General features: G+C 37.2%; 1 protein-coding gene and 1 long non-coding RNA gene across 2 annotated transcripts; one reads left to right on the top strand and one right to left on the bottom strand.

The window, feature by feature from the left end:
* The first annotated feature begins 3,336 nt into the window (after positions 1–3,336).
* LOC118484109 lies at positions 3,337–3,938 on the top strand. The gene is made up of 2 exons (XR_004872740.1): positions 3,337–3,480; positions 3,644–3,938. It is a non-coding gene; the product is annotated as an uncharacterized LOC118484109 (long non-coding RNA).
* A 651-nt stretch (positions 3,939–4,589) lies between these two features.
* On the bottom strand, positions 4,590–10,433 carry LOC110890876 (serine/arginine-rich SC35-like splicing factor SCL30A). The gene is made up of 6 exons (XM_022138527.2): positions 10,341–10,433; positions 7,534–7,700; positions 7,263–7,340; positions 6,370–6,531; positions 5,181–5,309; positions 4,590–5,084 (listed from the first exon to the last, which is right to left on the bottom strand). Exons 2-6 carry the CDS (start codon positions 7,689–7,691, stop codon positions 4,787–4,789), a joined length of 825 nt encoding a protein of 274 aa, XP_021994219.1. The 5' UTR covers positions 7,692–7,700; positions 10,341–10,433; the 3' UTR covers positions 4,590–4,786.
* Positions 10,434–12,001: the final 1,568 nt, after the last annotated feature.

The raw sequence follows: 12,001 nt of genomic DNA, 5'->3' as shown, positions 1-12,001 counted from the left end.
GTCCGTTGAAGTTGGTAGAAGGCCCGTAACTTCTCAACAGATGGCTCGATGCCATGGGCTCGGCATAAAAACTCAAAATGACGAACCCTAACCATTCCAGGAGGGCTCATCTGGGAAAGATGGAAGTTGTAGTGATGCAATATATGCCCCATGAAGTTTGTCGCCGGCAGTCTAAAGTTACCTTGAAGAAAAAAAGTCTTCAAATAACGTGATGTAACCCGGCGGTGCGTCGGCTGCCGTCTGATTTTGAGCCGGGTGCCGAGCATCCCACTCCGGTGGAAACCGGAAGCTCCTAACAATCTGCTCAAAAAGTCCAAGATCCCACCGGAGAACGGGAACAGGACCCTCTTCTACGGAAACACCCTCCTGATGTTCTTCAGTCATCGTCAATAAGGATGCAAGTTTCTGGAAAAACTTGAAGATGTGAAGAAAAATCTTGAAGATCTGCTACAAGATTTGAAGATTCAAAGAGGAGAAACGAGATAAAAGTTGGAAAGAACAGAAGAGAAGTGAGAACCTCTCACATCTCTTCGGATATATATACCCATCGCATTTAATGCGATGGGTAAACGTGCCGCTTTCGCCGCTAGGCTAACCAACGAGAGGCTGCCACGTCACGCGGAAAAGCAGGGGTGACGGTTACCACGCGCGCGTGGGTCTCACTCTCCTGAAACGAAGTGCAACCGTCGCGGTCGGCATGATGACATCCGTGCCAGGGGTCAACTCAGACGTCGCAATCAGCGACTTATCTCACCAACTTGCCAGAGTTCAAATTTCGAAGTTTTTCCCGCCATAAAATTACAATTAGCTTCATGCAAAAGCTACCAAGGCCGCGCAAGTTAACATCACCTTAACAACACTTCGCGCCTGCTCGGAGAACCAATGAACCACCTGGAACCTACCTTGGATTCCGCGCAGTTGGAAACAAAAAAGACTACACGCGCCACGCCAACCAAAAGCAAGACACATTCCCTTCAACTTTTATTTTTTCTAAGTCCAGAGCTCCAACCACTTGCGTCGCGCATGGTGCAGCACTGGACTGGGGGGACTTGAAGGGGTATGGTCCCAAAAAGCCGCGCAAACCTACATCAAGGTTGCGCGTGGGACTATACTCCTTATCTTAATAAACTTCCTACCAAAAGTCTCGCGCGAGCTACACCACTTTCTACTCTACGTCGCGCGAGGTCTCGCCCACAAGAAGCTCCGATATCAGCACTTAGCATACTGAAAGAGCACATGGGCATACTAACCCGCGCGGGTTAGTTAGAGGCTCAACAAGAACCATACAAGGAGGCAGCGCAAGGCTGCCCCTAGTGGTACACAAGGTACAAGTGGCAGTGAAAAAGAGCCAATGAGCGTTCAACAGGCTCTGTTCAATCGTGCGCCACGATCGTCTGACGAGAAGTACTTAAGGACGCCTACGTGGCACCAATCAGAGGACGGAGACATCTGTCCCACGATATCCACTTGTCTGCTGATGGCAGAAGACCAGCAGGGCCGACAACAATGACACGTGGCTCCAACCAAGGCGCGCTAGCGCCGAAGAGCTTCTAGAAGCCACTAAATGGTCGACACTAGTGAGACAAAGAGCATATCCGTTATGTTGTCCATTACCGGCCCAAGGCCCATCAGCCCATATCCTCTTACACCTCTCCGGCTATAAATAGAGACCTCATTCCACAGGTTAAACATTCTATTCCCTCTACTCTCACTCTTAACATTTAATTATCCTCCCAAAGCAGTCGCTTATTCTCACGCCGGAGCCCGGTTAAGAGGGAAACCCCACATTCCCCTCTTAACGAGTAACGGTGTTCTGTTTTGCAGGATTAGACATCAAGTCGGAGCTCAAATATCCATTAGAAGATTAACCACTATGGTAGAAACATAAACCAAACTGATTAGTCCCCATAATTAGTTCCGTGTTTCTTCAGTATCCATTTCGAACTCAAACACAAAATTAACGGATCTAACTTCGATTAACAGTATTCAGGGATTCCTACATGACGGCTAGAGTGAAGACGAGACCTTAAATAAGTTGGTTTATATAAGTGGTAAACCATCTAGGGTAAGAGGGTAGAAAATTACCATATTAACCTCTAGATTTAAAAAGGGATATGGAATGTTATGTGACATCAATATTCAAAAAAAAAAAAAAAAACCATCATCTAAAATATTCATTTAATAGTTGACAAATATCTTATTATTTCATAACTAGTATTAAGGATCCGCGCTGCGGCGAGAGCAAACATCAATGTCACACTACTATCAGCGACCACCAACATTAAGTTGCAACATGTTAATGCGAAGAAATGAAACCGAAACGTAAAACATATAAAAGAATAACTAAGTCGATCTACAACCCGCGCGTTACGATGAACCTGTCAACGAAAAAAATAGACAACGTAAAAACTTTTAACCACACACGCACGTTGCGCCATGTTAACGCGCAAGATTTATAACGAAACGTAAAACGAAAATTTTGTGAAAAAATGAAAACTATAGAGGACCAAAGTTGAAGGTAAAAAAGTCGTGAGGTTAAATTGGAAAAGATGAAAATTGGGGTTAAAAGTAAAAATAATCAAATAGTTTTGGAATAAAAGTAAAAAAAAAAATCAAATAGTTTTGGGTTAAAAGTATAAAAAAAATCAAATAGTTTTGGGTTAAAAGTAAATAAAAATCAAAAGCTTTTTTGAACCCCCCCCCCCCCAAAAAAAGTGTTTATGTCTACACAAGTTTAAATTATAGTATTGGGTAATAACTAAGTCGATCTAGCACTCGTACGTTATGATGAACCTGTCAAACAGGAAAAATTGTGCGTAAAAACATTTAACCACACATGCACGTTGCGCCATGTTAACTCGCAAAATTTATAATGGAATGTAAAACGAAAATTTTGCGAAAAATGAAAAGTATAGATGACCAAAGTTAAAAGTAAAAAAGTTGTGCGGTTAAATTGCAAAAGATGAAAAGTTTTAGGGTTAAAAGTAAAAAAATAAAATAGTTTGGGTTAAAAGTAAAGAATCATATAGTTTTAGATCAAAAATAAAAAAAAATCAAAAGTCCTTTGAAAAACCCCAAAGCATAAGGTACAACACCTTTATGCTTAAACATGTTGAAAATTATAGTATTAGGTAATAGGTAATAGGTAATAGGTAACATGAGTTGCCGAATTTTAAAATAAATATGAATTAGTTAGGTGTGCTCATAATATGAGTTGTCGAATTTTAAAATAAATATGAATTTGTTAGGTAAGATTACTTAAATACATGTCCTAAAAGTTAATATCTTATTTTAGCTGGAAAATAATAGTTTAAGTTGATATCTAAGATTTATAGACTACAGGGATCCTCAAAAAGAATGTGTCTTGTAAGGGAATCCGGGCCATCCACCGATTTGGCTTCGGGTAGGTGCTATCCGTGCGGCAACATCGCCATCCGTGCACCAAACGGATAGACCTTTAAGCGATAGAAGTCGATGCGGGTTGTTAACTTTTGGGGATTTTTTTTACAAAATTAAACACAGATTGAATATCCCAAAATTCCTTTTGCTTTTAAAAAATGACATGTATAACATCCTTATTTCTATATTATGATCTTGCTTAGACCATGTGTTTGATATTTGTAATGATTTTTGGTTTTTGCAGGAGTTTAAGATATTAGGTTCAAGAATTTGGTTAACAGATCAAAATGGTGATGTTGTTTAGACCATGTGTTTGGAAGACTGCCTCTTTGATATTTGTTTATTAAATTTTAAGATGTTAGGTTTTTGAGGGTGTTTCATGTTGTGCATCTCATTTTTAGTGTTCGTCTACATAGCGTGTTACCAGATTATGACTGATTTTACATCATGTTGTGCATCTCATTTTTAGTGTTCGGCTACATAGTGTGTTACCGGATTATGACTAATTTTACATAAATATAATTATTCAATCTGATTCGTATGGTTGCTTTAAGATTTATTTTTCATTTTGATAGTTTCTTACACGTTCTAAAAGAATATGAATCAAATCGAATTTATTCGAATTCGATTCGAATTTAATTTTTAATCGAATACGAATTGGTTTTTTTATTCGAATACGAAGTCGAATCAAATTGGGTAGGTTTTAATCGAATTCGAATTTAAGGGAAAATAAAAATTATTCGAATAATTCGAAAATTTGATTCAATGAACACCCCTAAAATATAGGGTTATCCAAAAAAATTATTAGGTCAAACTAGTCGTTGAACGGTTAGTTTAAACCCACCAATAATAAAATTCCAACTCGCTAGCCGTTTGCCCTTAACGCCGGTGGAAGCCAACGGACAACAACATTATAAACGCTGGCCATGGGGTGGTTTGGTGGGGCTGGATTGGCAACCACGCATAGGGTTTGTCTATCACTCAACAGTTGATAATAAAATAAAATTAAAAAAAAACCCACTATTCAAACCGGTTCCTAACCCAATTCAAATCTACAACTTGTATATCAGTTCTTACCTCATTACCGAACTCTCATTATTGAAACCGGTTTGGACTGAACCGATTAGAAAACCAGTTTAACTGGTTCAACCCAACAAAACCGATTTGCATAGGGTTCGCTCGAATAACCATGAATTAAACACCACAACAATCATATCACTTCAGGATCAAAACCATTAGCAGTCGAATCACAAAAAATACTCAAAACTATAAAGTGCCAACACCATGAAAACGTCCACAACCAACACCTGAACAAGGTCAAATCATGTCGAAATTCTAAAAACACAACAGCGGTTTCTGCACCCAAATCACTCTGGGTGCCGATTACTCAAGGGCTAAGTGAAGCATCTCGCTTTGGTTTGGCTCTCGCGTACTCACGGGGATCAGGGCTTCTGCTTCGACTTGGACTTCGAATTGGGCTTCGGCCCGTTGGTGACTGTTCCTCTCTTTCAGGGCTTCGGCTTGGGCTCCTTGACCCATTATTATAGGGTGGAGGAGACCTGTCTCTGATGGGACTTCGACTAGGACTCCTAGACCCACCATTGTAAGGTGGAGAACGCGCTCTCACTGGTGAGCGTGAACACGACCTTTCTCTACTAAACCTTTTTCCTCGAGGCGAAACCGACCTAAATAATTTCAAAGTATATATAAAAATAATTCAACATGGTTTTTTCACAACCACAAAATGGGCAGAGATGAGAATTAAAATATTAAATACATACCTAGATTGATGCCTTCTCTTGGGAGGAGGTGAGTACTCACGGCTACGAGACCGCGATCTGGCGTAGCGAGGCGGTGGAGAGTGGCGACGTGGTGGCGATCGTCTGCGGTCACTATATCTGCTTCCGCCTCTGCAATAACATTAATCATATAAAAAAACATCGACTAGCATATAAAAATTAGGGTGAGCATGGTGCAGTTCTGTTCGGTTATTGCCTAAAACCGAAACCATAACCGCACACTTCGGTTATCAAAAATCATTTTAGGGTTTAGGGTTTAGGCTACGGACCGCATGGAGTGACACCAGCAAAGTAATTGGAGATGTGTTAGAGCATACAATCGTATGACATCGGTACGGTCTTTACGTTGCGATGCTGAAACTCTAAACATCACCTGTGAATAGAGTTTCGACTACAGAAGATGAGAGAATCGACACTTCGGTTATCAAAAATCATTACCGTTCGGTTCGGTTAATGCGGTTTCGGTTAATCAGTTATTTGCGGTTAATGCGGTTTCCGCTCGGTTATAGGTCGTTTTTTATCGTTCCTAAGGTTAGGCTTTAAAAGTGTGGGTTATGCAAAATTCATGCGCAAAAATTAAATACACACTTAAATCTTGTACAATTATCAATTATATTTCACTCTGCATACTGAATTGCAAAAACAAAAGTAACACATGTAGACACGTGTTATGTGGAAGCATACATACGAACACAAAGTGGCTAGAGTTTTAAATTTAATGAGATTGGGTCATGGTTAAAAGACTTAAAAACACTTTTTTTTTAACGGCAAAAGACTTAAACACTTCACCAAAAAACATATGGACAGGGTCATGGTTATTTAACTAAAAAAAATGTTTAAAACATTCGGCCATGTTTAAAACATTCGGTTCGGTTCGGTTATGAAAATAAAAATAACCATAACCAAACCGCAACATGCGGTTATCAAAAATACAATAACCGACCCTTCGGTTACGGTTCGGTTTTATGCTCACCTCTAATAAAAATGAGAGTAAAATACCATTTTCGTCTCTAAGATTTGGCAAGTTTTGCAACTTTCGTCCAAATGTTTGTTTTTCCGCATCTTTTAGGTTTGAAATCTATTTTTTCTCCGTTAAGTCAGAGACGAAATGGCATTTTACTCTACAAATTAATATAAATACTTCAACTTATAAACGAGTCAATAAACTAGCCTGCGCTCTCTTGATCTCATATCAGCTGGTTTCTTCCGATTCTCCTCAGCAAAAACGACAGTCAGCTCTCTCCCTTGAAAAACCTGACCATCCATCTGGTATTTTGCTTCTGCTGCATCAGCCGGATCAACAAACTGAACGAATCCAAACCCCCGTGGCTCTCTGCACACACAATTAAAAAAAAAAACTCAACAACCAGTAAAATCCGAAACAAGTGACCTTATTTAACCTGTTTTTAACTGATAATTTAATGATTAGTTTTCAGTGTTACGGTAGGTCATGGTCATAAGCAGAACTGCTGACCTTGTAAGTGACAGTGTATAAATATGAGTTGAAATTCTTCAAGACTTGGAATCTTGAAATCTTCTAAATGTAACCCGACTCAATTTTCTTCACATCTTCACTACCAAACAAAACCACCTTGACAGAACTCTTTACTACTTGATTCATTGGTACTTAGTTCATAATATCAAGAGAAACCTTAATACTTGATTCATGCCTTCAAAACTTTTACTTCACTTCACTGTTAAACGGCAACAATCTTAATGGAGAACCGAATTTAAGATGTAAGATTAATAAATGGTAAAACATCTAAGAATCTAAGAAAACACAATTAAAATAAAAAAAAAATGTCCGGCACTCAACTTGATTAAAAGAAACTAATATTTAATATAAGTGAAAAATATCTGAAAAGGCATGGCACCAATCTCATACGCATGCTCGATATTTTATAAAAAAACGTGAAAGGAAAACGAATATAGTGTAAATGCATCTGATTATATCATAAATGATGTGACTTTTCATTCCAAAGTTATGACTTTATTTGTACGAAAAATAAACACTAAACTGTCGATTAACTAAATATCATAAACATAAAGGCTACACTAGCTCACCCGCTATAATAATCCCTCGGCAAGTAGATGTCCTTTAAAGGACCGAATTCTCCAAACGGCCTTCGAAGGTCCTCCGGCCTGAACAAATTAGGTGCATCAGAATGTTATCAACAATAAAATCACTTACAGATATTCTTTAAGGGTAACCCAAATTCAGAGTGATAAGTGTTATAAGTACATGCAACAAATTAACAAAAAGGGTATAATGCCAAAATCCAATTCCTGTATCAATAAAATGCATAGAAGGAAATTAAAGTGATCACGAACATACCGGCAATCAAGACGAAGATTACGAACCAAGAGACTTGTAGGGAGATCTCTTCCACGGCTACTACCACCACCATAGCGACCCCTGGGGCTAGGGCTCCTTCCCCTTCGCGCATAACGACCACCCCTAGGCGGTGATGGAGAGTAGCTTCTTCCACCCATGTTTTAGCTCTGTCCAATCAGTTTAGCAAAACAAATAAAAACTCGTATAAAAGAAAAAAAAATTTAAAAAAGATTCCACTAGCAACACTAAAATACAGAGCACATTGTAAACGACTGCAAGTACAGCTATAAACTACCAATGAAACCTATGACACATAAAAATGAAATTTTTAACATTCAGTCTCAACCCATCCATCACTCATTCTTATCTTACAGAATACCAATGAGTAGATGGTTGAAACACTTAAACCATGTGCAGACAGAGTCACAGACACAATATGTGCAAACCTTTCTTTATGATTAAACGTGACAACTATGAACCTATGTTGTCAAAAGCGCCCTACGCATTGAAGCGCAGCCCACCGAAGATTTAGCGTTGCAGCCTGAAAGGTGAGGTTTCAGACAACCAGGAGCCAGCTCAGGCCAATATCTGGCTAAATTCAGGCCAAAAATGATTAAAAAAATAAAAAATAAACCCTTAAATAAGGCTGGAATCAACCTTAAACAACTCAGACTGGCCCTAAACAGGCCTAAAACATGTCTAAAATCCTTAAAAAATTATATTTTATACTATGCACCTAGCTTAAAAAAGCCCTCGCTTCTTTAGCGCTCCAGGATTGGCCTATATGCCTTGAGTGCACTGTGCACCTAGGTGCTTTGACAGCATAGCTATGAACTACCAATGAAACCTAAGACACCTGAAAATGAAAGTTTTAACACTCAATCTCAACTCATCACTCACCTAACCAGCAGTATTAAACCCATCAATGAGTAGAAGGTTAAAACAATTATAATAAAGTGCATACAAACACAAAAGCACAATTGTCAAGAAGAGGGGGGGGGGTAGGTTTTTGGGTGTTAAGGATTTTTTTTAGGTATTTGGGGGGTGAGGGGTTAGGTTTTTTTAGGTTTTTGGGATTTGGGGGGTGAGGGGTTAGGTTTTTTTAGGTTTTTGGGATTTGGGGGGGGGGGGGGGGGGAGTAAGTTTTTGGGTGGTGGTGGGTGTTTAGGTTTTGGGTGGTGGTGGGGTGGGTGTTTAGGTTTTGAGTGGTGGTTTTAGGTTATTGGACAATTGTCACTCTATAAATCCTTCTTACACTTCTTACAATTAGGAATCTTTGTAGAATAACTGAGGGGTAACTTTATAAAATAGTAACCAAGTTTCTAATATATTCCACTAAAGTCACTCAATCTTCTTTTGTCTCTCTAAAGTTACTCAAGTCTGATTTATTGTTATAGTGTTATGCAATTTACAGGTTACCAGGTTACCTTCATAACGTAGCAGGTCATGTTTATATATTAGTTTTTAAACTTGAACAAATAATTATATTTTATTCCTTAAACTTAAAACAAAATACTAAAAATTATTATAATGAATTCGTCTTCTGCTAAAACCCTAAAAGCCATATTATAATGAATTCGTCTTCTCTGCTAAAACTATAAAAAGCCATCTTCCACCAAAAAACATGGAAGATGTATCATCATCATGGAAATTCAAAACATAGTTTGTATTCCTCTTGACACCAGAAGCAAATGTAGACTTCACACCAAAAAATCCATTTAAACCTTCAAATTTTACAGTTTTAATTATCTTTAACATCCACCTCATCGTCATTTACCCTTCAAAAATGGATTCTAAATCTCAAAGATTCACAAAATTTAAATACAAAAATACTATTGAAATCTCACTTATCTTCCCAACCCTGGTCTGAAACGGCGGCCAGGGTTGGGTTGGGTTGGGAGGGTCGTGGGGTCAGGTGATACAAGATAAGCATTAAAGAAAATAAAAAATAATAATAACCTGGGGACCTGGTAATTACACACTATTAGAACACTAAATTAAAGTTTAGTTGCTTTAGAGAGACAAAAAATGTTTGAGTGATTTAATTAGAACACTAGACAAACTTGGTTACATTTCTATGACATTTTCCCAATAACTTAACCCGTATGTACATATCTTTCAAAAATAGCTTATATCAAAACCATGCAAAACATCCAATCATAGTTGTCAATAGCAGCTATAAGTGCCCACTATAGCGCCCCACGTGGCGTATAGGTCATATGTCGCTATACAGTATACATAACAGCGATAAATAGCGACATTTTTATTTTTTTCTCATCTCCACTGCTAGGTACCTCACGTCTGATCTTATAACATGTATTTTTCTGTATTTTCCTCATCTCCACTGCTCGATAACATGTATTTTTCTGTTCCTCTACTTTATTGCTAAACATGAAATAGCGGCTATCCTTACGTAGCATATTGACAACTATACATCCAACACATATCCAAGAAAACACAAACTAATCCGCAGAAACAAATTAACTAAAAAAAACCCTAACCTCACTCGTTCTTCCACAATACGTATCATAAATATAAATATACAACAATTGATTATCCAATTTACATTAATCACAAAACCCTAATAATAAAAATCCAGAACATGTAGCTACTAAATCCACGAAAACTGCAATTACAGGTAACTAAAAGCTAATTTGTCCAGATCAAAGTGAAATCGAGTGTAAAACAAGAAATCAAACAACGAGAGAGAAAGTTAAGACGTATAAAAGAAAATCGAGATTGATTGCAGTGTATAATGTTTCGAAAACCGTTATTAAAGCGGATTTATTAAGAGAATCAAAGTGTACCTGAGTGTTTTCGCAGGAGAGACCAAAGAATGATAGATTAGGGCTAAAAAGCGAATGGGCGACGAAGATGATATGTTGGGTGTGGTTTGGGGTAACGCCTCTTTATATCAGTGGTCACGTGAGATGCGTGCTCTCCCAATTTTATATTTTTACATTTTTTAACTGTCATTTTCGTCTCTGTATTTTGTTCTTTTTTGTCTTTTCAAACCAATTTTAAAAAATAGATTGGTTTTCTTCCTGACATACCGAAAATGTGTCACTTTTGTCCAAAAATTAAAACTCAGTTAAGTCAGACATGTTAAATGAAGGATATTATTGTCAATTCATAAAATAAGGTAAAAATAAAAGATATATAATTGACGATAATACCCTTCATTTAACATGTGTGACTTAACTGAGTTTTAATTTTTGAACTGAAGTGTCACGTTTCCAGTATATCGAGGAGGAAACTGGTGCATTTTTGAAAATGATCTTAAATGACAAAAGTGAACAAATCACAAAGACGAAAATGACAATTAACTCTTTTGATTATTATTAAATTTTGAGTAAATTACAGGTTTTGTCCTTGTGTTAATAGCCATGTTCAAGCGATGTCATTTAGCGCAAAACTTGACGAGTTTTGTACTTAACATTTCAAAATCCTGCACATTATGTCCTTTAGCCCTAACCTAGTTAAAAAAAAATTTTGTTAAATATGGTTTCCCAAGGGTAATTTAGTCTTTTTACCCATTTATTTAATATATTTCAATAAATAAAACAAAACCAAATTAAAAAAATAATTATAATTTTCAACAACTACAAAAACAAGTGTCAGCACTGACACGAGAATAGGTGTGGCCCTTCATTGGGCTAAATGAGCGGCAAAGGAATAGTGTCAGGCAGCTGTCTGCTGTCTGGCACTCCCCTATTGGCCCAACAAATTTACGATTTTATCCCCCTCTAAAATTACGATTTTGCCATTAGTTCATAATTATGTTTTTGCCCCCACTTAAAAATAAATTTACGCTTTTATTCACAGCTAAATATTTCAATTTTGCCCCCAATTTAAAATTACAATGTTGCCCCGTTTCAATTTACAGTTTTGTCATTAGTTTTTTTTCCCTTAAAATTATGATTTCCCCATCAGTTCAAAATTATGTTTTTAACCCCACTTAAAAATAAATTTACGCTTTTACTCCCAGCTAAAAATTCCAATTTTGCCCTCGGTTCAAAATTACGATTTTGCCACGTATAAATTTATAATTTTGCCATTAGTTTTTTTTCTCACACCTAAGTTACGATTTTGCCCTCAACTTAAATTTACATTTTCCTCATCGTTTTTGTTTTTTTCTTGGTGAAATTACAATTTTGCCCCCAGTGTAAAATTACAGTCGTGCCGACAGCTTCCTGACACTCCCCCGTTGGTCCATTTAATTTACGATTTATCCCCGAATTAAAATTATGATTTCGCCCTCAGTTAAAAATTATGTTTTTCCAATCGTTTTAGTTTTTTTTAGCAAAACTATAAAGGTTTTTTTTAATTGGTTTACTCGATTTAATTTTTTTTTCGTGTCAAGGAGCTGCCTAACACTCGCTCATTAGTCCTAAAAGTTACAGTTTTGCCCTGAGCCCAAAATTACGGTCTTATAATCGTTTTTGTTTTTTTTTCCTAGCAAAATTAT

The sequence above is a fragment of the Helianthus annuus genome, chromosome 11 (genome assembly GCF_002127325.2).
Source record: "Helianthus annuus cultivar XRQ/B chromosome 11, HanXRQr2.0-SUNRISE, whole genome shotgun sequence".
Taxonomy (NCBI): Eukaryota; Viridiplantae; Streptophyta; class Magnoliopsida; order Asterales; family Asteraceae; genus Helianthus; species Helianthus annuus.
The sequence above is the reverse complement of the archived record's forward strand: the minus strand, read 5'-3'. Positions and strand labels throughout refer to the sequence as shown.

Coding starts and splice junctions, on each gene's coding strand:
- LOC110890876 (XM_022138527.2), bottom strand. CDS start 7,691: ATGGGTGGAAGAAGCTACTCTCCATCACCGCCTAGGGGTGGTCGTTAT. Junction 6,532..7,262: donor CCGAGGGATTATTATAGCGG/GTGAGCTAGTGT, acceptor TTGTGTGTGCAG/AGAGCCACGGGGGTTTGGAT. Junction 5,085..5,180: donor AAGAGAAGGCATCAATCTAG/GTATGTATTTAA, acceptor GAAATTATTTAG/GTCGGTTTCGCCTCGAGGAA.